We start from the raw sequence: 25,265 nt of genomic DNA, 5'->3' as shown, positions 1-25,265 counted from the left end.
GAACAAAGGGATTTCACTTGATGCAAATGACGCATTTCACTGTATGTTTTAATTTATTTATTGACATACAATGCGGAATAGGTCCTTTCGCCCGGTAACCTGCCCCCCCACCCTCATCCCCCAATTTAATCCTGATCTAATCACGGGACAATTTACAATGACTAATTAACCCACCGACTGGTATGCCTTTGGACTGTGGGGTGAAACTATAGCACAGAGGAAACACACACGGTCATGGGGAGCATACACAAACTCCCGCCAGGCAATGGCAGGAATTGAACTCAGGTTGCTGGAACTGTAAAGCGCTGTGACAACCACTATCACTACCATGCCGCCCCAAATATAGACCTGACAAATAAAGCTACTCTACTCATTTTTCTTTCAGGTTTCCTTTGGAGTGTGAGAGGCTGAAGGTGAACCTGACAGGACCATACACAATTATCAGAGGCACAGATAGGTTAGACAGCCAGAATCTTTGTCCCTGGATTCAAATGTCCATTATTAGAGAGCATGCATTTCAGGTGGGGGGGGTGGATTTTAAAGGGGATCCGAGGGGTAAATTTTCCACGTTAATTGTTGGTCTCTGGAATAAGCTGCCAGAGGAGATGTGGGGGTACAAACAGTGACAATATTTCAGAGGCATCTGAACAGGGCTAAGAGGGATAAGCAGGCAAGTGAGATTAGTATTACTCGGTATGATTAGGCTTGCTTTCAGGAGAGGTTGAAAGTGTAGGTTGTTTTCTCTGGGGTGTCAGAGGCCGAGGAGAAAACTATTAAAAGTTTATAAAATGATCAGAGGCATAGCCTATGCTGTAGTATTCTATGTTCTAAGAGCTGTACAGCACAGGAAACCTCCCTTCAGCCCACCACGTCTATGCTGTCACTTAGCAAGACACAAGACAAGATTGAAGAAGCACAGGGAAAATTTGCAAGGATATTAAGGAGCTGAGTTATCAAGAAACATTGAACAGGCTAGGATTTTTCCCCTGGTGGAAGACTGAGAGCTGATTCAATAAAGTTATTCAAAATTATGAGGGGCATAGATAGGATAAATGCAAGCAGGCCTTTTCCACTGAGGTTGGGTGAGTCTAGAACTAGAGGTTATAGATTAAGAGTGAAAGGGTGAAATATCTACAGGGAACCTGAGGGAGAACTTCTTCACTCAGGCAGTGGTGAGTATGTGGAATGAGCTGTCAGCGGAAGAGGTGGATGCAGGTTTGATTTTAACATTTAAGAGAATTTTGAATAAGGGAGGGGTGCTATGGTCCAGGTGCTACACAGGATAACAGTTCAGCATGGATCAGATGGGCCAAAGGGCCTATTTCTGTGCAGTAAGTGTCTATGGCAGACATACAATCTGCTGGAGGAACTCAGCAGGTTGAGCAGCATCTGTGAGAGATTGCTGACGTTGAGGGCTAAAGCCTTTCTTCGAGAAGAGTACCTCATCTACACTGATCATGTTTACCAGAGCTTGTTCCCTAGGACTTGGCGATTCAAGCACTTGCTTTGGGGATTTACAAATTGAGTTCCGTTTTGACTTCTACACTGTTGATCCGCATTCGGTCACCAACGGGGGAATCAGGTGGAGGGATCTTGCATCTAGCCCAGACAATCCAAGGTTAGTAAAAGTGAATCCGTGAGATCATTCAAGGAGCCAGCAGGCAAGGAAGACAAGGAGCTTGGATCAGTGTAACAGTTTTTTAATACAGTAAGACCTCCCAAGACAGATTAACAAAGTGCTTGACACTGTCCAAGTGAGATTAGTAGGGCAACTCGTCTGAGAAAGAGAGGGAGAGCCATTTACGAAGTATGGGAGATGGGGAGAGGATGCAGGTAGGGTATTCTGAGCCTCGGGGCCCAGAGAGCTGAGGGCTTAATGGGGAATGGGAAAGTTCAGCAAGAGGTCAGAATTGAAACTGGGTGAAATGCAAGGAGGAATGCTCCACTCTGCTGTCTGGAGCAGACAAACTCTAGCGAGTCCTTCCCCCCACCACCATCCCCTACTCCCTCACCTCCCAAGACCAAAGGAGGAAAACAACCAAGGTAATTGGAAAACTCATCTCTGGAAATAGTCTGCTTAAACCTCTGGGGAAAACTCACCGAGACAAGTGGCAAGTTTAGTGCAAGAATAATTTTGGGCCAAGCTGGATTTACCAGGCGTGATTCAGAGAGGCCCGCGAAGGGTGATTCCTGTGGCAGATGTCAGGGCTGCACTTTTTGGGGTCGGCCACAAGGAGGCAGGCAGCCCCCCCCCCCCCCCCCGCCCCACCTTAGTGAGCACTCATTTCCCCTGTGTGTCACTGATCACAGGTTTCTCTCACCCTCCCTCCATCCTGCCAAGGCTGATTCATCGGGAAGGGGATCTCCTCGCTTGGACACAGCGTTGCGGGGCAAGGTAGCATCCACTGGGGTACAGAAATGGACATCAGCCGGACAAGTCCAGTACTCCAGACACAGGTGATGTAGAATTCTGCGAACCCGAATGGTTCTAGAAAGGATCCTAATTGGGGGGGGGGGGGCAAGGAATGTCCAGGAACCTACAGGAGAACTGGGAATATTCAGGAATAAAAGGGGACTAGGAATGTCCAGAATCCGACTGGGAGACTGGGAATGTCCAGAATCCTACTGGGGACGGGGAACAGGAGAGGCTATTCCCTGTCCACTGACCGGGAGCAAAATCCAAGGGTTAAACATGATATGGTTGTGAATCATTTGGCACGACCTTTCACCTCTGCAGAAGCCATGGCTTCAGAGCGGCTGAGCAGCGGGGCTGGGGGGTGGGTCCACCCCTCCCTCCTCAGCCTTCAGTTGCGCTGGAAGGCAGAGTGAGCGGCGGCGCTGGCAGCATTGGAGGCTGCAGTCTGCATGGCGGGGTTGGACATCACTCCAGCCGCCAACTCCTCCTGTGCCTTCTGGAAACTGGCACCTGTCCGTCGGTACAGGGAGTGAACCTGGGAGCAGGGGAAGAGGGGAGGGAGCAGGGCAGGAGGGTAGGGGATGGGGTAGAAGGGAGTGGGGAGCAAACAGAACAGTTAGTGGCCGGCCTGGCTTCATTTCACGACACCACCCGCACCAGAGACACCATCGAGTTGGCGGTTACAGTAAGTTTCCAATGTCGGAGGCTGCTGCTCCCGTCATTCCCGATTTATCCCACCTTCCCATGACAGCCTCGTGGCGAGGAGGCAGTCACGGTTTGAACAATCAAGGAACTGACAAAGAGGAGAGGCTTGGGACATAGTGCTACTGAATGGTAGGACAGCCTCGAGGGGCTGAGGGGCCTCGTCCTGCTGTATTCTGTTTCTATATCCCTTAGAATTCTGTAGAAAGTTCACAGTAAATTTGCATGAAAATACATTTTTGTCAGCATATACAGCCCTGAGATTCATTTTCTTGTGGGCATACTCAATGAATCCATAATAGAGTAATAACCATGAGAGAATCAATGAAAGACCACACCAAATGGCCTTTCCACCAGTGTGCAAAAAACAAACTCTGCAAATATAAATAGAAAGAAACAATAATAATAAATAAATAAACAAAAAATATTGAAAATAAGAGATGAAGCGTCCTTGAGAATGAGTGCATAAGTTGTGGGAACATTTCAGTGATGGGACGAGTTAAGTTATCCCCTCTGGTTCAAGAGCCTGGTGGCTGAGGAGTAATAACTGTTTGTGAACCTGGTGCTGTGGGCCTGAGGCTCCTGTACCCCCTCCTTCACTACAGCAGTGAGGAGACAGCATGGTCTGGGTGGTTGCAGTCCCAAATGATGGATTTTCTGTTCAGATTAGAAACACAAACAACGTTCCTAACGACTGGTGAGCCCCAGATCTGGGTTCACTGATCAGGGATTAGCCACTTAAGGTTCATATGATGAAAAATTGTGAGGAGTTTTAGGGCCGTATCTAAGAAAGGATGTGCTGGCCCTGGAGAGAGTCCAGAGGCGGTTCACAAGAATGATCCTGGGAATAAAAGGCTTAATATATGAGGAGCATCTGATGTCTCTCAGCCTGTACTTGCTAGAGTTCAGAAGGATAAAGTGGGCGGGGGGGGGGTAGAGAGAGAACTCATTAAAATCCACTGGACACTGAAAGGCCAAGGCAGAGTGGAGCAGATGTTTTCATTCGTAGGAGAGTCTAGGATTCAAGGGCAGAGACTCAAAAGGAGGGAACTCAGCAGGTCGAGCAGCACCTGAGGGAGGGAAGGAGGAAAAGAAACTGTTGATGGTTTGGGTCGAGACCCTGCATCAAGTCTCCAGGAGTCGACAATTCCTCTCACCCCACAGATGCTACTCAACCCACCGAGCTCCTCAAGCAGATGGTTATAAGGGTGGATGTGTTTCCTCAAGTGAGGAGCCTATAAACTTATAAGTTTGAACTAACTGCTCAGCGGAAGTAGGTCTTCGCACAGAGGGTGGAGGGGATGCGGAGCAGAATGTTCTTAAGCAGATGAATCAGGTTTTGGATTTAAAGGTGATTAAGCAATCACAGCCCAAAGGTACACATCAGTCATACTATGAGGATGAAGAGGACTGTAGATTCAGCCGACTCCATCATGAACACCACCCTCCCCACCATTGAGGACATCTTCAAATGGCAGTGCCTCAGGAAAGGACAGAAAAGGGAGAGTGGGAAGAGGAGGGCTGAAGGAAGGAAAGGTGAGGGAGGAAGGAGTGGGCTGTTGGAGTGAGGAGTGAAGAGGGAGGAGGGAGGAGGGTACACCCCAGGGAGTAGCTGGACTCACCTTCTTCAGCATCACAACGCCCATCACAGCAGAGGTAGTGAACAAAACCGAAACCACCATCATAATTGCCCCCACGAATACATTGCTCTTCAAGGCAGATAGCGAGGCAATCCAGCCACTAGTCGGAGAAAGAGAGATGAGTGAGAGGCGAGAGGCTGTGCACCGCAAGCTCTGCCATTGGCTGCTTGGAATCACATGACCAAACTGGTGGATGGCAATTGGGTAATCCTGCTGTCATTCTGTTGTTGGTATGATGCCCAACACGCCAATAATCATGGAGTCATAGAGCACTACAGCAGGCTTTTCAGCCCATCTAGTCCATGTTAGCCAGGACCGTTGTCTAGTCCCATCTAGCTGCGCCCAGACGAAAGCGCACCACACTCCTTCCATCCATATCATCTGTATTGTGGAAGCAGAGAGTCTGCGGAAAGACTTGGACAAATTGGAAGAACGGACAGAGAAGTGGCAGATGGAATATAGTGTGGGGAAGTGTATGGTCTTGCACTTTGGTAGAAGGAATAAAGGAGAAGACTATTTTCTAAATGAGGAGAAAATTTAAAAATCAGAGGGGCAAAGGGACTTGGGAGTCCTACTGCAGGATTCCCTAAAGGATAACTTGCAGATTGAGTTAGTGATAAATACAAAATACTCTGCAGATGCTGGAGTCAAAGCAACACTCACAACATGCTGGAGGAACTCAGCAGGTCAGGCAGCATCCATGGAAACGATCAGTCAACGTTTCGGGCTGGAACCCTTTGTCAGACCTGACGAAGGGTTTCAGCCCAAAACGTAGACTGATCACTTCCACGGATGCTGCCCGACCTGCTGAGTACCTCCAGCGTGTTGTGGGTGTTGAGTTAGTGGTAAGGAAGGCAAACACAATATTAGTATTCATTTTGAGAGGACTAGAATATACAGTAAAAGCAAGGATGCAATGCTGAGGCTTTAAGGCACTGGTGAGGCCTCACTTAGAGAACTGTGAGCAGCTTTGGGCCCCTTAGCTAAGAAAAATTGTGCTGACATTGGAGTGGATCCAGAGGAGCTTCACAAGAATGATTCAGGGAATGAAAAGGTCAGCATATGAAAAGAATTTGATGTACTTGATGGAGCTTAGAAGAATCAACGGGGATCTCATTGAAACCTATCAAATATTGAAAGGCTTAGATAGAGTGGATGTGGGGAGAATGTTGTCTATAGTGAGGAAGTCTAAAGGACCAGAGGGCACAGCATCAAAACAGAAGGAAGTTCCTTTAGAACAGAGATAAGGAATAATTTCTTTAGCCAGAGAGTGGTGAATCTGTGGATTTCATTGTCACAGATGGCTATGGAGGCCAAGACATTAATTATATTTAAGAAAGAGTTTGATAAAGGTTCTTGATTACGAAGGGTATCAAAGGTTACAAGGAGAAGGCAGGAGAATGGAGATGTGAGTGATAATAATCAGCTATGATAGAAAGGCAGAACAGACTTGATGGACTGAATAGCCTAGTTCTGCTTCTGTGTCTTATGACCTCTAGTTCTAGTCTTACCCAATCTGAGGAACAAAAAACCCTGAATGTATTCATCCTATCTATAACCCTGAATTTTTAAATAAAATTTCTCCCCATTCTCCTGCACTCCTGTCCTAATCTATTCAACTTTTCCCTATAACTGAAGTCCTAAAGTCACAGCAACATCTTGTAAATGTTCTATGCACTCTTTCATGTTTATTGCTATCTGTTCTTTAGGTAGGTGATAAACAACCCCCACTCACTGTAACTTGTAGAACAAATCCTAATATCAGTCTATAAGACTCCAAGAGTAGCCTCACCAACCACTAATAACTGCAATATAATGTCCCAGCTCCTGAACTCTGTGTATTTAGCTGTACTGAAATCCACTTGCCACTCCTCTGCCCACTTCCCTAACTGATCGAGAGCCCCCTGTAGTCTTTGATCATCTTCTTCACTATCAATAACACTTCCTAATTTCACGTCATCTGCAAATTTACCGATCCAATCTTGTGCATTTGTATCCAAATCATTTATATAAATAATTAATAACTAGGGTCCCAGTACTGACCGCCACAGCACACGGGAAGTCATGACCAGCCTTCATTCCAACCAACAACCTTCAACCACCACCCATTGCTTCCTACCAATTTGAATCTCCTGGTTAGCTCTGCTTGGATTCCTTGGGACCTTATCTTCCAGACCAGCCTATGGTGTGGGATCTTGTCAAAGACCAAGCTGAAGTCCAAATAGACATCTACTGCCCTCATCAGTAGATAAAGTCAACTTCCTGCACCTATGTGGAACTCGTAGATTTCATCCACTTTGCCTCCAAATTCCAACCAGCCCTCAAATTTACCTGGTCCATTTTTGACATCTCCCTTCCCTTTCTTGATCTCTCTGTCTCCATCTCTGGAGACAGCTTATCTACAGATGTCTATTACAAACCCACAGACTCTCACAGCTACCGAGACTATACCTCTTCTATCCCCTTCTCTCAATCCCTCTGTCTACACTGCATCTTCTCTCAGGATGAGGCTTTTCATTCCAGAACAAAGGAGATGTCCTCCTCCAAAGAAAGGGGCTTTCCTTCCTCCAGCATCAACACTGCCCTCAACCACATCTCTTCCATTTCAAACATTTCTGCTCTTACCCCATCCTCCTGCCACCCTACCAGGGATAGGGTTCCTCTTGTTCTCACCTACCACCCCACCAGCCTCCTCGACCAGCACATAATTCTCTACAACTTCCACCGTCTCCAACGAGATCTCACCACCAAGCACATCTTTCCCTCAACTCACCCCCGCTTTCTGCAAGGATTGCTCCCTACATGTCCAGTTCTTTATTTCACCCCTCCCCCTTGCAGATTCACCTTACCTCTCCCTCCCCTCCCCCCTCACCTTTTAACTCTCCTTCCCTTTTCTCCAGTTCTGCTGTACCCTGTTCCTCTAGCATTTTGTGTATGTTCTTCTTAAACAATAGAACAATATTAGCCACTTCCAGTCTTCAGGAACCCCACCAGTGACTAACGATGAAGCAAAGTTTTCTCCAAGGGCCTCCACAACGACTTCTCTTTCCTCCAATAAAGTTTGAGGATACACCTGGTCAGGCTCTGGAGATTTATCCACCCTAATGAACTGGAAGGCTGAAAATATCTCCTCCCTGATAATATAATGTCCTCTAAAACAGAGCCATCGAGCACTATAGCATAGAAACAGGTCTTTCAGCCCATTTAGTCTGTGCCTAGTCCCATCACCATAGCCCTTCATACCCCTCCCATCCATGTTCTCATCCAAACTTTTATTAAATGTTGCAATCAAACCCACATTCACCACTTCTACTGGCAGCTCACCACCCTCTCAGGTTCCCCTTAAATATCTCACCTTTCACTGTAATACTATAACCCCTAGTTCTAGTCGCAACCAACCAACCTCAGTGGAAAAAGCCTGCTTGCATTTACCCTGTCTTTAGCCCTCAATTTTGCATACCCCTGTCACTCTGCTATGCTCCACAGAATAAAGTCCCAACCTAGTCAACCTTTCCCAATAATTCAGGTCCTCAAGACCCAACTACACCCTTGCAAATTTTCCCTGTACTCTTTCAATCTCATTGATACCTTTTCTACAGACAGGTAACCAAAACTGCAGAGGGTACTGCAAATTAGACCTCACCAACATCTTATGTAACTTCAACATAACATTGCACCTCTTATACTCAATACTTCATGTCCACTTGTTTCCCTAACCTCTTGAGAAACCATGATTTTCTCCTCCGTAGTACCAAGGAGAAACATTCATTAAAAATCCCACCCATCTCCTGTGGCTCAAGACATACCCTGCTTATCTCTAAGGGGTCCTACCCTCTCCCCGGCCACAATTTTACCCTTAATATAAGTATAGAACCTCTTGGGATATTCATTAACCCTACTTCCAGATCCATAACGCACACACCCTTTTCCCATCTGACTTCCTTTTTCTGAGTACTCTTAATCTTTTTATAGTCATCCATGGATTCGCTCAATCCCAACCCAATATATGCTTAATTTTCTTGACTGCTTGATAGCTGTCATCAGCCTTCACACCCTAACAGGAACACGTTGGTCTTGGATGTTGACAATCACACTTTTAAAAGCCTCTTAAACGTGCCATTTACTACCTTCTTTTCAAACACGCACAAGAGACTTCAAACAGGTTATAGAGAGAGGGGGTATCAGCCAGGGTTCCTGCTCACCATCACCGACCACTGATGCCGGGGTCAGAAAGAGGGGGGAGTCATCCAGGGGCTCTGTTCATCATCACTGCACCTTGGAGAACAGCTACTCACCAGAAGCCCCAGCCTGGAATCCCCACTGACTCTAAAACAAAGACAATGTCCTGGATGAAGAACACGAAGAAGAAGGTGAAGAAGTTGAATGAGCTGTCACTCCTGCAGAGGAAAGAAAGAAAACAGACCTTAAACAACCTGAACACCAGACCCAACACACATCAAAGTTGCTGGTGAATGCAGCAGGCCAGGCAGCATCTCTAGGAAGAGGTGCAGCCTGGCCTGCTGCGTTCACCAGCAACTTTGATGTGTGTTGCTTGAATTTCCAGCATCTGCAGAATTCCTGTTGTTTACCAGACCCAACACTGCTAGGTTGTAGTATGAGGCTTCTAACACTAGGTGGCAGCAGTAGGCAGGTGAGAAGTACAGGAGGAGAGTTGGAACTGCCCCAACACACAGGGTAGAAAGGAAGAAGAGGCAGACCTGCTCTGTCACTATTTATTGGGGGGCCCATGGAGAGTGTGTCTGTACTTACAGGGGTCCCAGGGAGTGCGTCAGATTTCACAGGGTTCCCAGGAATGTACTGGTACTTAAAGGGTCGCAGGAAGTGTATCAGTATTCACAAAGGGTCCCGGGGAGTGTGTCAGAATTCACAAGTGGTCCCAGGGAGTGTGTTGGTATTTTCAGGGGGTCTCAGGGCATGAGTCTGTTTTCATAGGGGTCCCTGGGAGGGTGTCGGTATTTACAGGGGTTTCTGTGCAGTATGTCGGCATTTACAGAGAACGTTCCCAGCACAGGTAGAGCCACTGTCTCTTGGCTGCAATGACACAGAGCTCAAGTGAAGAGTGAGTGTGTGAGTGTGAGTGTGAGTGTGAGTGTGAGTGTGAGTGTGAGTGTGAGTGTGTGTGTGTACATGTTGCACCTGTATCTCTGTGTGTCTGGGCCAAAGGGCCAACTTCCATGCTGCCCCTCTCACTCTTCGACCTTGCATTCGCAATGGGTGAAAAGGCCCCACCCTCTCCGCTACACAGCGCAGACAGTTACCTGAATGCCTTGTAGATGGGTCTGTACCAGCAGATGAAGGAACAGGGCGTGAAGAGCAGCAGCCAGAGAATGGAGAGGCCGAAGTGCGTCCCCTCCTCCACGCTGACCGTGAACCAGGCAAGGCTCCCCAGCAGGTTGAAGAAGAGCACTACGGCACTCACTGTGGACACAGGCAAAGAGGGACACTCACCAATCACCAATGCCTTCCTCACCAACACTACGCCAGCCTACAAGAAGCCTTGCAAAGGACAGATTATCTGGGAAGGAATCACCAAGGCAAACAAGTCTACAGATCAAGTGGGATCAGTACAGATGGGAATCTGGTGGTCGACAGGGAGGACAGCCTGGTAGCACAGCGGTTAGTGCGAAGCTTTATAGTGCCAGTGACCGATCGGTAGATCGTGGTTCAATTCCTGCCGCCATCTATAAGGAGTGGGTATGTTCTCCCCATGGCTGCGTGGGTTTCCTACAGGTGATCTGGTTTCCTTTCACATTCCAAAGATGTACGGGTTAGGGTTAGTGAGGTGGGCATGCTATGTTGCGCTGGAATCATAGCGACACTCATGGGCTGCCCCCCGGCCCAATCCTCGGACTGCGTGGGTCACATTTCACTGCATGCTTCGATGTATGTCATGCTTACTTTCACTGGTCAATGCACTGAGTACAGAAGTTAGCAATTCATGTTGCAGCTGCGTAAAACTTAGCCAAATTTGGAGTACTGCGTGCAGTTCTGGTCGCCCCCATTACTGGGAGGACGTAGAGGCTTTGGAGAGGTTGCGGGAGAGATTCATCAAGCTGCTGCCTGGATGAGGGGGCATGAACTATAAGGAGAGATGGACAAACTTGGTTGTTTTCTATGGAGTGGGGACCCCATATAGCAGGAGATTCCAACCTGGGGTTCACAGAACCACTGGTAGGTGTCCATGGCATAAAAAGTGTTGGGAACCCCTGCCACAGAGGGTTACCAGGTTATGAGAGGCATAGATAGATAGCCTTCTCTCCTGGGAATGAAATGTCAAATGCTGGATGGCACAGGTACAAGATGGCAGGGGTAAGTTCAAAAGGGACAAAAATTATAGGACTTCTGGAGAATTGCATTCAGTCATTCCCACTGCAGGAAGGATATTGGAGCTTTGGAGAAGATGCAGGAAGCTGCCTGGTTAGAGGCCGATGAGCTATAAAGAAAGGTTGGACAAATTTGTGTTATTTTCTCTGGAGCACCAGAGGCTGAGGGGAGATCTGATAGAGATTTATAAAATTATGAGGCAGAGATAGGATAGACAATCAGTGTCCTTTTGTCAGGGGTAATGTTAAATACTAGAGGGCACAGCTTTAAAGTGAGAAGGGGAAAGTTTACAGAGAACGTATGAGGAACTTCTTGTTTTGACATTGTTGGGTATACATGCCTGGACAGGTTGGCAGGAGAAAGAGAGGAAGCAGATACAAATAGCAACGTGGACAGGCAGGGAATGGAGGGATATAGACCATGCGCAGGTAGATGGGATTAGTTTGGATTGGGATCATGGCCTGTTTTTGTTTGGGTGAGGGAGGCGACTGTCTTTGGTTTATTATTGTTACGTGTATGAGATACAGTGAAAAGCTCGTCTTGCATAGTGCTCATACAGATCACATCATTACAGAGCGCACCGAGGTAGAACGAGGTAAACAACAGCAGAATAAAGCTACTGAAAAAGGTGCAGTGCAGGTAAAAGATAAGATCATAACAAGGTAGATTGCGAGGCCAAGAGTTGATCTTATCACACTAAAGGTCCTTTCAAGAGTCTGACTATACCTGAATAGAAGCTGTCCTTGAGCCTGGTGGTACATGCTGCCCGATGGGAGCAGGGGAAAAGAGGGAATATCTGGGGCAGGTGGTGTCTTTGCTTATGAATATCCAGGGTGGGTTGGTTAGAAGCTCGCTGCAAAACCAAGATTGTCAGATGCACAAGTCCATGCATGTAAAGGTGCAATGAAAAACGTACTTGCAGCAGCATCACAGGCACATAGTATCAGATACATAAATTAGAAAAAAAATCTATGGAACTGCAATGTGGTCACAGTGTCGCTGTACTGAGGTAGTGATTAGGGTTGTACCAGTTGATTCAAGAACCAAATGGTTGAAGCTAAATTGCTGTTACTGAACCTAGTGGTGTGGGACTTCAGGCTTCAGTTGCTCCTGCCCGATGGGAGCTGTGAGAAGATGGTTGAAACGCGCATGGCCATGTGTAACACAGTGAGCCGTCTCTACACAAAAAGTGAACTGGTTTACGGGTACTCACACATCCATACATAATACATGATGGTGACGGTCTTCTGCAGGTCTTGGGGAATCTCCCCCTTGATGTCATGATAGAAACAGGGCTTCACGGGGCAGAACGAGGGCAGCGGGGGCCAGTTATGCACAGTTCCTGCAAATATAAACAATCATTATTAAACTTAAACCACAGACCATGGCTCATATTGTGTTCATTCTAACAAATAGCCAAGTCCCAGGGTGAAAATGGTTAAAATGAGGGAGCATAAGTTTAAGGTGACCGGAGGAATGTCCTGCCAGGGGTAGTGTCAGAGGCAGATGGATTAGGGACATTTAATAAACTCCTGGGCACATGAATGATAGAAAAATGGAGGGCTATGTAGGAGGGAAAGGTTAGATTGATCTTATGAGTAGGTTAAAAGGTTGGCAAAACATTGCGGGCCAAAGGGCCTGTACTGTGCTATAATGTTCTATGTTTCCTGGGTGGATAGGCTGGCTGGCCTAAGTGAAGGCCCGGATAGAGCGAAGAAGGTGTTTCCAATAGTGGAAGAGTCTAAGATCAGAAGGCACAGGCTCCGAAGGATGCCGTGGCATTGGAGAGGGCCCAAAGGAGGTTCACGAGAATGATTCCGGGAATGAAAGTGTTAACACGTGGGTCCAATCTTGGTAGAGTTTAGAAGAATGGGGGCTGGGGGGAAATCCTGTTGAAATATTAAAAGGCCTAGATAGAGCGGACGTGGAAAGCATGTTTCCAATAGTGGGGGAGTCTAGGACCAGAGGGCACAGCCTCAGAATAGAGGGATGTCCCTTTAGAACACAGATGAGGAGGAACTTCTTTAGCCATAAAGTGGAGAATTTGTGAAATTCATTGTCACAGACATCTGTGGAGGCCAAGTCATTAGGTATATTTAAAGTGGAGGTTAACAGACTTTTGATTAGTAAGTGTTATGATGAGAAGGTAAGAGAATGGGGTTGAGAGGGAAGATAAATCAGTCATAATGGAATGGCAGAGCAGACTCAATGGGCCAAATAGCCTAATTCTGCTCCTGCAGCTAATGGACTGCACAGTTCATCAGTTCTTTCAGGGACGATTACCCGCGGGTCCTGGGGGAAGCCCAATCCCTATCCATTTATCCATCCAAATGTACTTAACATAATTGTAACCCCTTCTGCTGCTTCCGCTGGCACCTCAATCCACCCACTGTCTGAAAAAGTTGCCCCTCAGGTTTCCCTTTACATTTTCCCTCCTGCACTTTAAACCTGTGCTACCTAGTTTTAAACTGACCTACCCTGCCCTACCACTCACCTTATCTATACCCCTCGTGATTTTATAAACCTCTACTAGCTCACCTTTCAGCTTCCTTCACTCCAGGGAAAACAGCCCCAAACTATCCAGCCTTTCCAGGTTACTCAAGCTCTCTGGTTCCTGGCATCATTCCTGGGAGCCTTTCCTGTACCCCCTCCAGTGCGGCTCAACACAGCGGGAAAAGCGGTGATGGGGGTTAGGCACGTGTGACTCACCCCCTGAGGAGGCAGATGCGTTCTGTAATGCCCGCTCTTTCCGGTCCAGCTCAGCTGCCTTTCTCTCCAGCTCCTCCTGCTGCCGCTGCAAGTCAGCCGTCAGGACTGTTGTGGGTTTCTGCAAGGCATCAACCAAACTGCTCAGCGAATCGGCTCAGGGTGCCTGGCACCGGTGACGGGATGGGACATTACAGCACAAGAACACATCCTTTGACCCACGGCGTCTGTGCCAACTGTGATGCCAAATGAAATCCCTTTTGTCCACATGTGATCCATGTCTCTCAGAGTCAAAAAGCATGGTAACAGGCCCTTTGGCCCGACCAATCTATGCTGACCAACATTCCCATCTAAGCCAGTTCATTTGCCCATGCAGGCCCATAATCCCTCTAAACCAGAGGTTCACAACCTTTTTTATGCCATGGACCCCAATCATTAACCAAGGGGTCTGAGGATCTCAGGTTGGGAACCCCTGCTTTAAACCTTTCCTATCTATGTACCTGGCCAAGTGTCTTTTAAATGTTGTTAACATACCTGCCTCAACCACTTCCACTGGCAGCTCGTCACCTATTATGTGAAAATATGCCTCTCAGGCATCTCTTCTCCTCTCTCAGCTTAAACCTGTGCCCTCTGGTTCTTGATTCCCCAACCCTGGGGGAAAAGAAACTGTATGCATTCAACCTATCTATACCCCTCGTGGTTTTATACTCCTCATTTTCCTGTTCTCCAATTCCCTGCCTGTCTAAAAGCCCCTATCTGCTTCCACCACTGCCTCTGGCAGCATGTTCCAGACACCCTCCACTCTCTGTATAAAACATTTCCCTGCACATTTCCTCAACACTCTGCCCCCTTAAAGCTATGCCATCTGGTATTAGATAACTCCACGCTGTGAAACAGGCTCTGACTATTTGTGCCTCTCATGATTTGATAAACATTCATCTGGCCTCCCCTCAGGCTCCAAAGAAGACAACACATGTTTATCCAGCCTCTCCCTATAACTTACACTTTCTAATCTAGGCAGCATCCTGGTGAACCATTTCTGGATCCTCTCCAAGGCCTCCACATCCTTCCTGTAATGGGAGGGGAGTCAGACACAGGGACGGATTTCAATCAATGCCCAGGTTCAGTCTGTTGGGGGAGACCCCGAGCTCCCTGATCCTTGCCACTTTAATTAATTAATTTAGAGACACAGTGCAGAGTAGGTCCTTGTGACCCTTCAAGCCACACCACCCAGCAGCCCCCACCAACAGTTTAACCCTAACTTACTCATGGGACACTTTACAATGACCAATTAACCTACCTGGTGCATCTGTGGGAAGAAACTAGAGCACCCAAGGAAACCCACGCATTCCGCAGGTAGGACGTACAATGGACACCGGAACTGAATTCTGAACTCTGATGCCCTGAGCTGTAATAGTGTTGTGCTAATCACTCGCTACCGTGGTGCCTTACTTCCCTGCTCAAGCCACTGGTCTGTGACCTCCCGCACTGTCGCAATGAGGCTCAACCTAGGCCTGAGGAGTGGCAGTTCATTCTTTGTCTGGGCCATGCTGCTGCTTTCTGGAGTTAATACTGAATTCTGCAGCTTCAAGCATGTCATTTCTCTGTCTGTATGGGTCATCCGTCAGCAGCACTGCTTCTGATATGTTGATTTTGAACCATGCAAAATGCTTCCGAGCAGACAGGGATGGGGATGTGTTAGGGTTGGTAAGTGAGGTAGCGGACAGGGAGACAGTGAGTGGGAATACCGGGGCTCGTGTGGGTCGGCTAAAGAGGGTAGGATGCGAGGTGACTGACACTGGTGCTACTGACCTGGGTCCCGTAGTTCCTTTGCTCTCCAGCACTCTGCTTCCTGGTGGACAGACCGGGAGCTGGAGCTGGGGGTCTCTCCGGGGGCAGCGGTGTGGTCATGGCGGGAGCAGGGGTGTACAGAGGGGGAGCCTGGAAAGAGAGAAGCAAAGATGTTGGTGGCCTTGTGAGTGCAGAAGATCTCAGGACAGGACGCTGGTTAGACAGGACAAATTGTTCAGTCCCAGTCTTCCAGCCGGCCACATACAGTCCGTGTTCACTGCATACTCCCATGAGCACGCACAAACACACACACACACCAGCCAGCATGACAAGGCTATGGTGATTACAGTGCCAAACTCCACATAGTGCAGTAAGGTTCATTCAGTCCCTTGTGTCCACAGACAAGATCTGCAGCTCAGTTCCATTCGCTCAATATTCCTCAACTGACAAACGCATCACGCCCCCACTCCAGGGAATCACTAGCTGATTCCCTCTCTCTCTAACTCTGGGGTCACTGGGTTCTGACGGGGAACAAGCGCCCTGATTGATTCCTCCTTTCTAACCCCAGGGTCATGGGACAGTGATGGGGTGCAGGAACCCTGGTTATTCTCTCTCTCACACTTGGCTGCCAGTACTGCACCATTCCAGTGAGGCCAGGGTATGTCATCGGACTGGGTCATCTTGTGTTCAAGGCTAGACCTCTTCATTCGGGGCAGGGTTCCCCCAGCAGCTGTCCTCTCATTGTGGCCTGTATATTGGTGAGATCCGATGTAGCCTGGAGGAGCACCTACGCACCATCTGCCAAAAGAAGTGGCCACCCATTTTAATTCCACCCCATTCCCATTCCGATATGTCAATTCATGACCTCCTCTACTGTCACGATGAGGCCACACTCAGGTTGGAGGAACAACACCTTATATTCTGTCTGGGTAGCCTCCAACCTGATGGCATGAACATCGATTTCTCAAACTTCCAGTAATCCTCTCCCCTCCTTTTCCCTCTCTCATCTTATCTCCTTGCCTGCCCATCGCCCACCCCACCCCCACTTCTGCTGCTCCTCCCCTTTTTCTTTCTTCCATGGCCTTCTGTCCTCTCCTATTAGACTCCCCTTTCTCCAGCCCTGTATCTCGTTCACCAGTCAACTTCCCATCTCTTTGCTTCACCACTCCCCCATCCCATCTCCCGGTTTCACCTATCACCTTGTGTTTCTCCCTCCTCTCCCCCAACCTTTTAAATCTACTCCTCATCTTTCTTTCTCCAGTCCTGCCGAAGGGCCTGAAACATAGACTGTTTCCATAGATGCTGCCTGGCCTGCTGAGTTCCTCCAGCATTTTGTGTGTGTTACATACAACCCTGAGACTCTTTTTCCTGCAGGCATACTCAGCAAGAATCTCAGGGTTGTATGTACTCTGATACTAAATCTTACTTTGAACTTATACATAATTTGATAATAAATTTACATTTTGAACTCGTCTCCCCACCATTCAGGACATCTTCAAAGTCAGTGCCTCCAGGCTACATCCATCACTAGGGACCCTCATGATCCAGGACTTGCCCTCTGCTCATTACTACTGCCAGGGAGGAGACACACCCGATGCTTTAGGTACGGCTTCTTTCCCTCCGCTATCAGGTTACTGAACAGTCCATGACCACCACCTCACTATTCCTCTTTGGCACTAGTTATTTAACTTTTATTGTAAACCACTGCTGCCGCAAAACAGCAAATTTCATGACATGCGACAGTGATAATAAAACTGACTCTGATGAATAGGAGACTTTTCTGATCAGTTACTTCCTCTTTTGCCATATTGTGAAGTAGAGGGTTTTGGGAGGAGACCGCTGATCCTGCCTCTGCACCACACACCAAGGGGTTAGTCACTGTCCGCTCATCCCAGCTTTTCTTTGTGTAGGCAGAGAGAAGGGACACGTTTCACTGCAGTGCCGTCCTCAGGTGAGGGATGTCCCGATGACACGCGTGGCCAGGTGAGGTCATGTTGAGGTGTTGTCACTTTGACCACACGGAGCTGATTGCCACAGGGAACCCAGTGTTGCTGAGTAGGTCTGTTTTCAGCAGTCTTGATGACTCAATAGTCAGCTGACAGATTTTTAAAGCACATCTTTCAGAAAGTTCCACAACTCAGCAAGTCTTCTCAGCAAGCCTCTCACAACGCAGCGATCCCTCCTCACCGCCCCTACAATAGTGTAACACCCCCTCCTCACCAACCCTCCAGTAGTGTAAAACTCCCTCACCGACCCTCCAGCAGTGTAAAACTCCCTCACCGACCCTCCAGTAGTGTAATGCTCCCTCCTCACCGACCCTCCAGCAGTGATACACTCTCTCACCGACCCTCCAGCAGTGTAAAACTCCCTCTACACCGACCCTCCAGTAGTGTAACGCTCCCTCCTCACCGACCCTCCAGCAGTGATACACTCTCTCACCGACCCTCCAGTAGTGTAACACTCCCTCACAGACCCTCCAGCAGTGTAAAACTCCACACCGACCCTCCAGTAGTGTAATGCTCCCTCCTCACTGACCCTTCAGCAGTGTAACACTCCCTCCTCACTGACCCTCCAGTAGTGTAATGCTCCCTCCACGCCGACCCTCCAGTAGTGAAACGCTCCCTTACCGACCCTCCAGCATTGTTACACTCCCTCGCTGACCCTCCAGCAGTGTAACGACCCTCCAATATGGCAGCACACCTTCTTTACAGCCCCTCTGTCACCGTGACTGTGAGAGCATCAACACAGAGAACCCAGCTCTCCAGAGGGCCAGGAAATATTTTTAAAAATCATCAGCCCTTTGACAGGAGGGTAGCTCCAACTCACCGCTCCGTGGGTCAGGTTATTCTAACACACACAAGCAGCACAGCACTGCCCAACGTGGCTCCCACCTGCAGCAGCAGCCTCCAAGTGCGTGTTAAGCTGGTTAGACCTGTGGCTGAATACAGGAGCCTCACCAGCCTCTCACTGCTCTCTGTGCCCTGGGGATCGTACATATATTTACATGCTGAGCAGCAGAGGGAAGAAGCACCTCAGGGAAAACAAGTCAAGGCATCAGTTCTGACAGAATCTGAAATGGATCTTTTAGCAGGCACTGGGATCTATTCCAGGGACTCAGGGGAGTGACCTCATTTTTATTTAGAGATACAGCACAGAGCAGGCTCCCCCACCCACCTATTTAACCACGGGACAATTTACATTGACCAATTAACCTACTAACTGCTATGTCTCTGGACTGTGGGAGGAAACCGGAGCACCCAGAGGAAAGCCACGTGTTCACGGGGAGACACACAAACTCCTTACAAATGATGCCGGAATTGAACTCTCAACTCCGATGCCCTGAGCAGTAATGGCATTGCACTACCACGGCGTTCAGTTGTTCTGTGGAGTTACAGATCCCTGGGAGCCAGTCACAAGCTGGGATACAAGAGGCTTGGAGGAGGTTTTTACATAGAATAACAGATTCCTGGGAGTGAGAAATGCGCACAGAATTCTGGAGGAACTCAGCAAGTCAGGTAGCATCCATGGAAAAGGCTCGGCCCAAAATGTTGACAGTTTACTCCCCTCCATAGATGCTGCTAGACCTGCTAAATTCCTCCAGTATTTTGTGCATGTTTCTTAATATTTCCAGCATCTGCAGAGTGCCTTGTGTTTATAATTTGCTGGTATTCACCTACAGTTTGGAATCTAATGAGGGGTTTGTAAGGGGTTATATCCATGGAAGTTGTTACAGGCTGGAATATAATCCAGGGGCTCAGGACTTTTGGAGGAAGTGTGCAGAATAACAGACCCCCGGGAGTGAGTTACAGCCTGCGATCTAATCCAGGGCTTGGGGGGGGGGGGGGGGGCAACTGGTTTATATATAGAATAACAGATCCTTGGGAGTGAGTTACAGCTTGAGATCTAATCCAGGGCTTGGGGGGGGGGGGGCGACTGTTTTATATATAGAATAACAGATCCCTGGGAGTGAGTTACAGCTTGAGATCTAATCTAAGACTGGGGGGGTTATATATAGAATAACAGGTCCCCGGAGTGGACTCAAACAACAGGAATTCTGCAGATGCTGGAAATTCAAGCAACACACATCAAAGTTGCTGGTGAACGCAGCAGGCCAGGCAGCATCTCTAGGAAGAGGTGCAGTCGACGTTTCAGGCCGAGACTCTTCGTCAGGACTAACTGAAGGAAGAGTGAATAAGGAATTTGAAAGCTGGAGGGGGAGGGGGAGATCCAAAATGATAGGAGAAGACAGGAGGGGGAGGGATGGAGCCAAGAGCTGGACAGGTGATTGGCAAAAGGGATGCGAGAGGATCACGGGACAGGAGGTCTGGGAAGAAAGACGGGGGGGGGGGGGGTGACCCAGAGAATGGGCAAGGAGTATATTCAGAAGGACAGAGGGAGAAAAAGGAGAGTGAGAGAAAGAATGTGTGTATAAAAATAAGTAACAGATGGGGTACAAGGGGGAGGTGGGGCATTAGCGGAAGTTGGAGAAGTCGATGTTCATGCCATCAGGTTGGAGGCTACCCAGACGGAATATAAGGTGTTGTTCCTCCAACCTGAGTGTGGCTTCATCTTTACAGTAGAGGAGGCCGTGGATAGACATGTCAGAATGGAAATGGGATGTGGAATTAAAATGTGTGGCCACTGGGAGATCCTGCTTTCTTTATAGCTCTCTGCCTCCGACAGTTGAAGGTCGGAGGGGATGGTAAAGACCCGGCACGGATGAGAGCTGGGATCAGAGGGGGGAGGGGGGTTATAGAGCTCTGCCTCCGACAGTTGAAGGTCGGAGGGGATAGTGAAGACCCGGCACGGATGAGAGCTGGGATCAGAGGGGGGAGGGGGCTACAGCCTGGGATCCAATCCAGGGCTTGGGGGGGGGGGGGCGGCTGCTTTATATATAGAATAACAGATCCTCGGGAGTGAGTTACAGTTTAGGATCTAATCCAAGACTGGGGGGGTTATGTATAGAATAACAGATCCCTGGAGTGGACTACAGCCTGGGATCCTATCCAGGGTTTGGGGGGGGGGGGGAGTTATATATAGAATAACAGATCCGCAGGGTGGGCTACAGGCTGGGATCTAATCCAAGGGTTCAGAGATATTTATATATAAAATAATATATCCTTGGGAGTAGGTTACAGCCTGGGGTATAATCCAGGGGTTAGGGTACTTATATAAAGAATAACAGATCCCTGGAGTGGGCTACAGCTGGAATCTGATCTAGGGGTTCAGTGGGATGTATATACAGAATAACATCCGCAGAAATGAGATTAGGCTGGAATCCAACAAGAGATACAGTGGGGAGTAAGGAAGGGTTATTGCAGATTTATACATACAGAGACGGATGTGCAAGGCCAGTGCTGTCAGTTCCTGACTCTCTGAGGTGGTGGTGGGAGATGGCCTTCCTCGTCGGTGGTCGATAGCTGGATAGAAGGGCAGCTCTGTGCCATACTCACCCCTCTGGTTGTCTCGAAGGGGTTGTACAACTGCCCCAGATCAGGCTGCTGGTGCTCTGCCATGTGTTCGATCACTGCCGGGTCCTGCAAGGAAACAGCAAAATGCAACAGTCAACTGATGATCTAACGAACAGGAACTTCCTGCTGTTCCTACAGCCTCTTCCCACGACAGATGAACCAGTGAAGGGGGTGGGGGAATAGCGGTGCCGGTATAACAATGCAAACCCTGTTTCTATCACTTCATTTGACACTGTTCTACCCAAGAGCAGACTCTGGCATCGCAGAGGGATACAGCACAGAACTAGGCCTTTCAGCCCACTTAGTCCATATTGACCACTGACCACCCGTTTACACCGATTCCATTTTGTACCCCCAATTATGGAGAGGAAAGGAATGGAGGGTTATGGGCTGAGTACAGGTCGGTGGGACTAGGTGAGAGTAAGAGTTCGGCACGGACTAGAAGGGCCGAGATGGCCTGTTTCCGTGCTGTAATTGTTACAGTATATGGTTAATTTCTACTCCCCAACACACTGCGGGGGGAGGGGGCAAGGGTGGGGGGGGCAAGGGTGGAGGAGGGCAACTTACAAGAATGAAATGAACCCACTGAACCCCTGCATCAGGGGCACATGATTACAGGGCCAACGACCTGGGTTTAATGCTCACAACTGTCTGTAAGGAGTTTGTATGTTTTCCCCATGAATATGTCAGTTTCCTCTGGGTGCTCCAGCTTTCTCCCGTATTGCAAAGATATACAGGTTAATTGGATGTCTGGGTGTAATCAGGCGGTGTTAGAAGGGCCTGTTACCGTGCTGTATCTCCACACCACCCCATCACACACTCCCAGGGTCAGACACAGAGTGAAACTCCCTCAATACTGTCCCATCTCACACTCCCGGGGTCAGACACAGAGTGAAGCTCCCTCCACACCGTCCCATCACACACTCCCAGGGTCAGACACAGAGTGAAGCTCCCTCTACACAGTCCCATCACATGCTCCATAGGTCAGACACAGAGTGAAGGTCCCTCCACACCCTCCCATCACAAACTCCCAGGGTCAGACACAGAGTGAAGCTCCCTCTACACTGTCCCATCACACACTCCCAGGGTCAGACACAGAGTGAAACTCTCTCTACACTGTCCCATCACACACTCCTGGGGTCAGACACAGACTGAAGTTCCCTCTACACCGTCCCATCACACACTCCCTGGGTCAGACACAGAGTGAAACTCCCTCTACACCATCCCATCACACACTCCATAGGTCAGACACAGAGTGAAGTTCCCTCAATACTGTCCCATCACACACTCCCGGGATCAGTGTGAAGAAACTGGAGCACCCAGGGGAAACCCACACATTCACAGGGAAATAGAACAACCTCCACCCCCTCCAACACCACCACCCACCCCACTCCCCACACACACACAGCCGGTAGATGTCAGGATCAAACACAGACCACTGGAGCTGTGAGGAAATTGCTCTACTCACTGTACCACAATACTCGACTCTCCCCGGGATCATCTATTCATACTTGTTCCCCCCCCCCCCCACCCCCGCTTCTGATACACCGTGATTCTTTCCCACGGCCATCCATCACCATGTGCTGAGCGGCATAGATCTTTTATTTGATGCCCACTTACAGCTGCTGTGCCCTGGCGTACCACAACAGGCAATACATGACAAAGCAGTTGGCAATTCAGCCAAATCCCAAGCTCCCACAAGGGAGTCACAACTGTCAGGGCCCCACCTACAAGAGTTGCAGTTCCTGAATGAGTAGAAAAACAAAAGTCACCAGAGGTTAAGAAACTGTCTTCCTTCCTCTGACAAATGGCCCAATCAGTTGGCAGAAGAAACTCCACCTTACCCTTTCAACCCATCTCGTCAGTACATGGGATGCACAGAGAACATCACTTAACCAGGCGAGACAAGATCTCTCCAAACAGCATACCTCTGAGAAGGCAAAGTTTTATAGACACAAATCAGTCTCATTCCTGCCTGGAATTGTGTGATGGGACGGTGTAGAGGGAGCTTCACTCTGTGTCTGACCCCAGGAGTGTGTGATGGGACAGTGTGGAGGGAGCTTCACTCTGTGTCTGATCACGGGAGTGTGTGATGGCACAGTGTGGAGGGAGTTTCACTCTGTGTCTGACCCCGGGAGTGTGTGATGGGACGGTGTAGAGGGATCTTCACTCTGTGTCTGACCCCAGTAGTGTGTGATGGGACAGTGTAGAGGGAGTTTCACTCTGTGTCTGACCCCGGGAGTGTGTGATGGGACGGTGTAGAGGGAGTTTCACTCTGTGTCTGACCCTGGGAGTGTGTGATGGGACAGTGTAGAGGGAGTTTCACTCTGTGTCTGACCCCAGGAGTGTGTGATGGGAGGGTGTAGAGGGAGCTTCACTCTGTGTCTGACCCCGGGAGTGTGTGATGGGACGGTGTAGAGGGAACTTCACTCTGTGTCTGACCCTGGGAGTGTGTGATGGGACAGTGTAGAGGGAGTTTCACTCTGTGTCTGACCCCAGGAGTGTGTGATGCGACGGTGTAGAGGAAGCTTCACTCTGTGTCTGACCCCAGGAGTGTGTGATGGGCCAGTTTAGGGGGAGCTTCACATTGTGTCTGACCCTTTTATTTTGTATTTATCTGCAGGCCCCCATTTTGAGTGTGTTTTAATGTTTTTTTGGTTTAAAGTACAACTTTATTTCAACATTAAATGTATTCAAATTGAAACATTACACATCTGGACTGGAAGGCCCTCAGACAGCGACACCAGGCATGGATGTACCTCAGAAGAGGGGCAAGCAGTGGGCTCAGGCAGAATCCTTTGGTCAGGCTCAGGAGCAGACCGATGAAGAAGTACCTAACCCCACCTCAATAGACACACTCCGCTCCCCTCTCCAACAACAGTTACCTGGGGGCTGAAGTGCAGCCAGGATTGAGAAGCCCCTTCAGGGGCTCAGAGAAGTGATGCAACCTGTCACATTCTGGGTGAAACACAGACTCAATGCCACAGAAATTTGAGTTCCTGAACCACAGATACACCTGTCGTACTGGTCAACAGGTTTTAGAGAGGTGGATTTACATATTTGCAATATTTACATTATTCTCAATTTACTAAGTAGAAATTTAAATTCAAATGCCCAATGCAAACACTAGCAACACACATAAAATTCTGGAGGAACTCAGCAGAAATCAGGCAAGACTGATGACGGGTCTTGACCTGAAGCGTCAACTGTTTACTCCCCTCTATAGTTGCTGCCTGAATTCTGAGTTTCTCCTGCATTTTGCATGTGTTGCTCAAGATATCCAGTATCTACAGAATCTCCTGTTAATTAAAATACTGCCATCCTGACGAACAAAAGGTAAAAATAAGCTTTATTTGTCACATATACATTGACAAATAAACATTAATTTGTTAATATACATGAACAAATTTCATGTCACATGCTGGTGATATTAAACCTGATTCTCATTCTGAAACAAACATCATTTGTGTCATGAACATGTTGGGGGCAGCCATGCTTTTGGCACCAACATTAACATACCCATAGCTCATTAACCTTAGCCCTTTGAAATATGGGAGGAAACCGACAGGATCTTGGTCAGAACACACCAACTCCTTTACAGTTTGTCTGACCCTGGGAGTTACCATCCCCTCCAGGACACACTCCAGCTTTTCTGGTGCCACAAAGGCCTCTAAAGAGCCTATGGAAATCATCTGCTCGTTCTCCTGAGAAAAGCAGTATTTGGCTTGGGTGGAAGCCTTGCTGGCCTAGAGCTGTGAGTGACCACTTCAGTTGCACTGACCAACCAGCTCCAGAGCAGGAACGTGAGGCTGGAGTACAGCATGAATGTTGGGAGGAAAGTGGGTGGACTCCCATGCAGAGACTGGACTGTAGACTCTGTCTATGCTTCCCACTGCCTCATTAAGCAGCCAGCATAATCAAAGGCCCCACCCACTCTGGGTATTCCCACTTTTCCACTCTCCCACTGGGCAGAGCGAAAAAAACCGGAAATCCTGTACCACTATTCTCTCAGGTTTTGTTTTAGAATAGTACAGCACAGTACAGGCCTTTCAGCCCACATTGTTGTGCTGACCCTCAAACCCTGCCTCCCACATAAACCCCCACCTTAAATTCCTCCATATACATGTCTAGTAGTCTCTTAAATTTCACGAGTGTATCTGCCTCCACCACTGACTCAGGCAGTGTATTCCACAC

At 48.6% G+C, this 25,265-nt stretch overlaps 1 protein-coding gene across 1 annotated transcript in view; it reads right to left on the bottom strand.

Annotated features, from left to right (window-relative positions):
• Window positions 1-1,684: 1,684 nt before the first annotated feature.
• The window catches only part of LOC140194192 (uncharacterized), a 123,991-nt gene continuing 100,410 nt past the window's right edge, over window positions 1,685-25,265 (bottom strand). Inside the window, exons 29-36 of the mRNA XM_072251699.1 lie at window positions 21,054-21,137; window positions 15,622-15,750; window positions 13,813-13,930; window positions 12,317-12,445; window positions 10,038-10,197; window positions 9,054-9,155; window positions 4,741-4,858; window positions 1,685-2,951 (exon numbers count right to left, since the gene is read on the bottom strand). Of these exons, the coding sequence (XP_072107800.1) occupies window positions 2,805-2,951; window positions 4,741-4,858; window positions 9,054-9,155; window positions 10,038-10,197; window positions 12,317-12,445; window positions 13,813-13,930; window positions 15,622-15,750; window positions 21,054-21,137 (987 nt within the window). The 3' untranslated portion in view covers window positions 1,685-2,804. The remainder of the gene's footprint in view (window positions 2,952-4,740; window positions 4,859-9,053; window positions 9,156-10,037; window positions 10,198-12,316; window positions 12,446-13,812; window positions 13,931-15,621; window positions 15,751-21,053; window positions 21,138-25,265) is intronic.

This window comes from Mobula birostris, chromosome 2, assembly GCF_030028105.1.
Source record: "Mobula birostris isolate sMobBir1 chromosome 2, sMobBir1.hap1, whole genome shotgun sequence".
NCBI classification, from domain to species: Eukaryota; Metazoa; Chordata; class Chondrichthyes; order Myliobatiformes; family Myliobatidae; genus Mobula; species Mobula birostris.
Note: the sequence above shows the minus strand (reverse complement) of the source record. Positions and strands in the feature narration are given on the sequence as shown.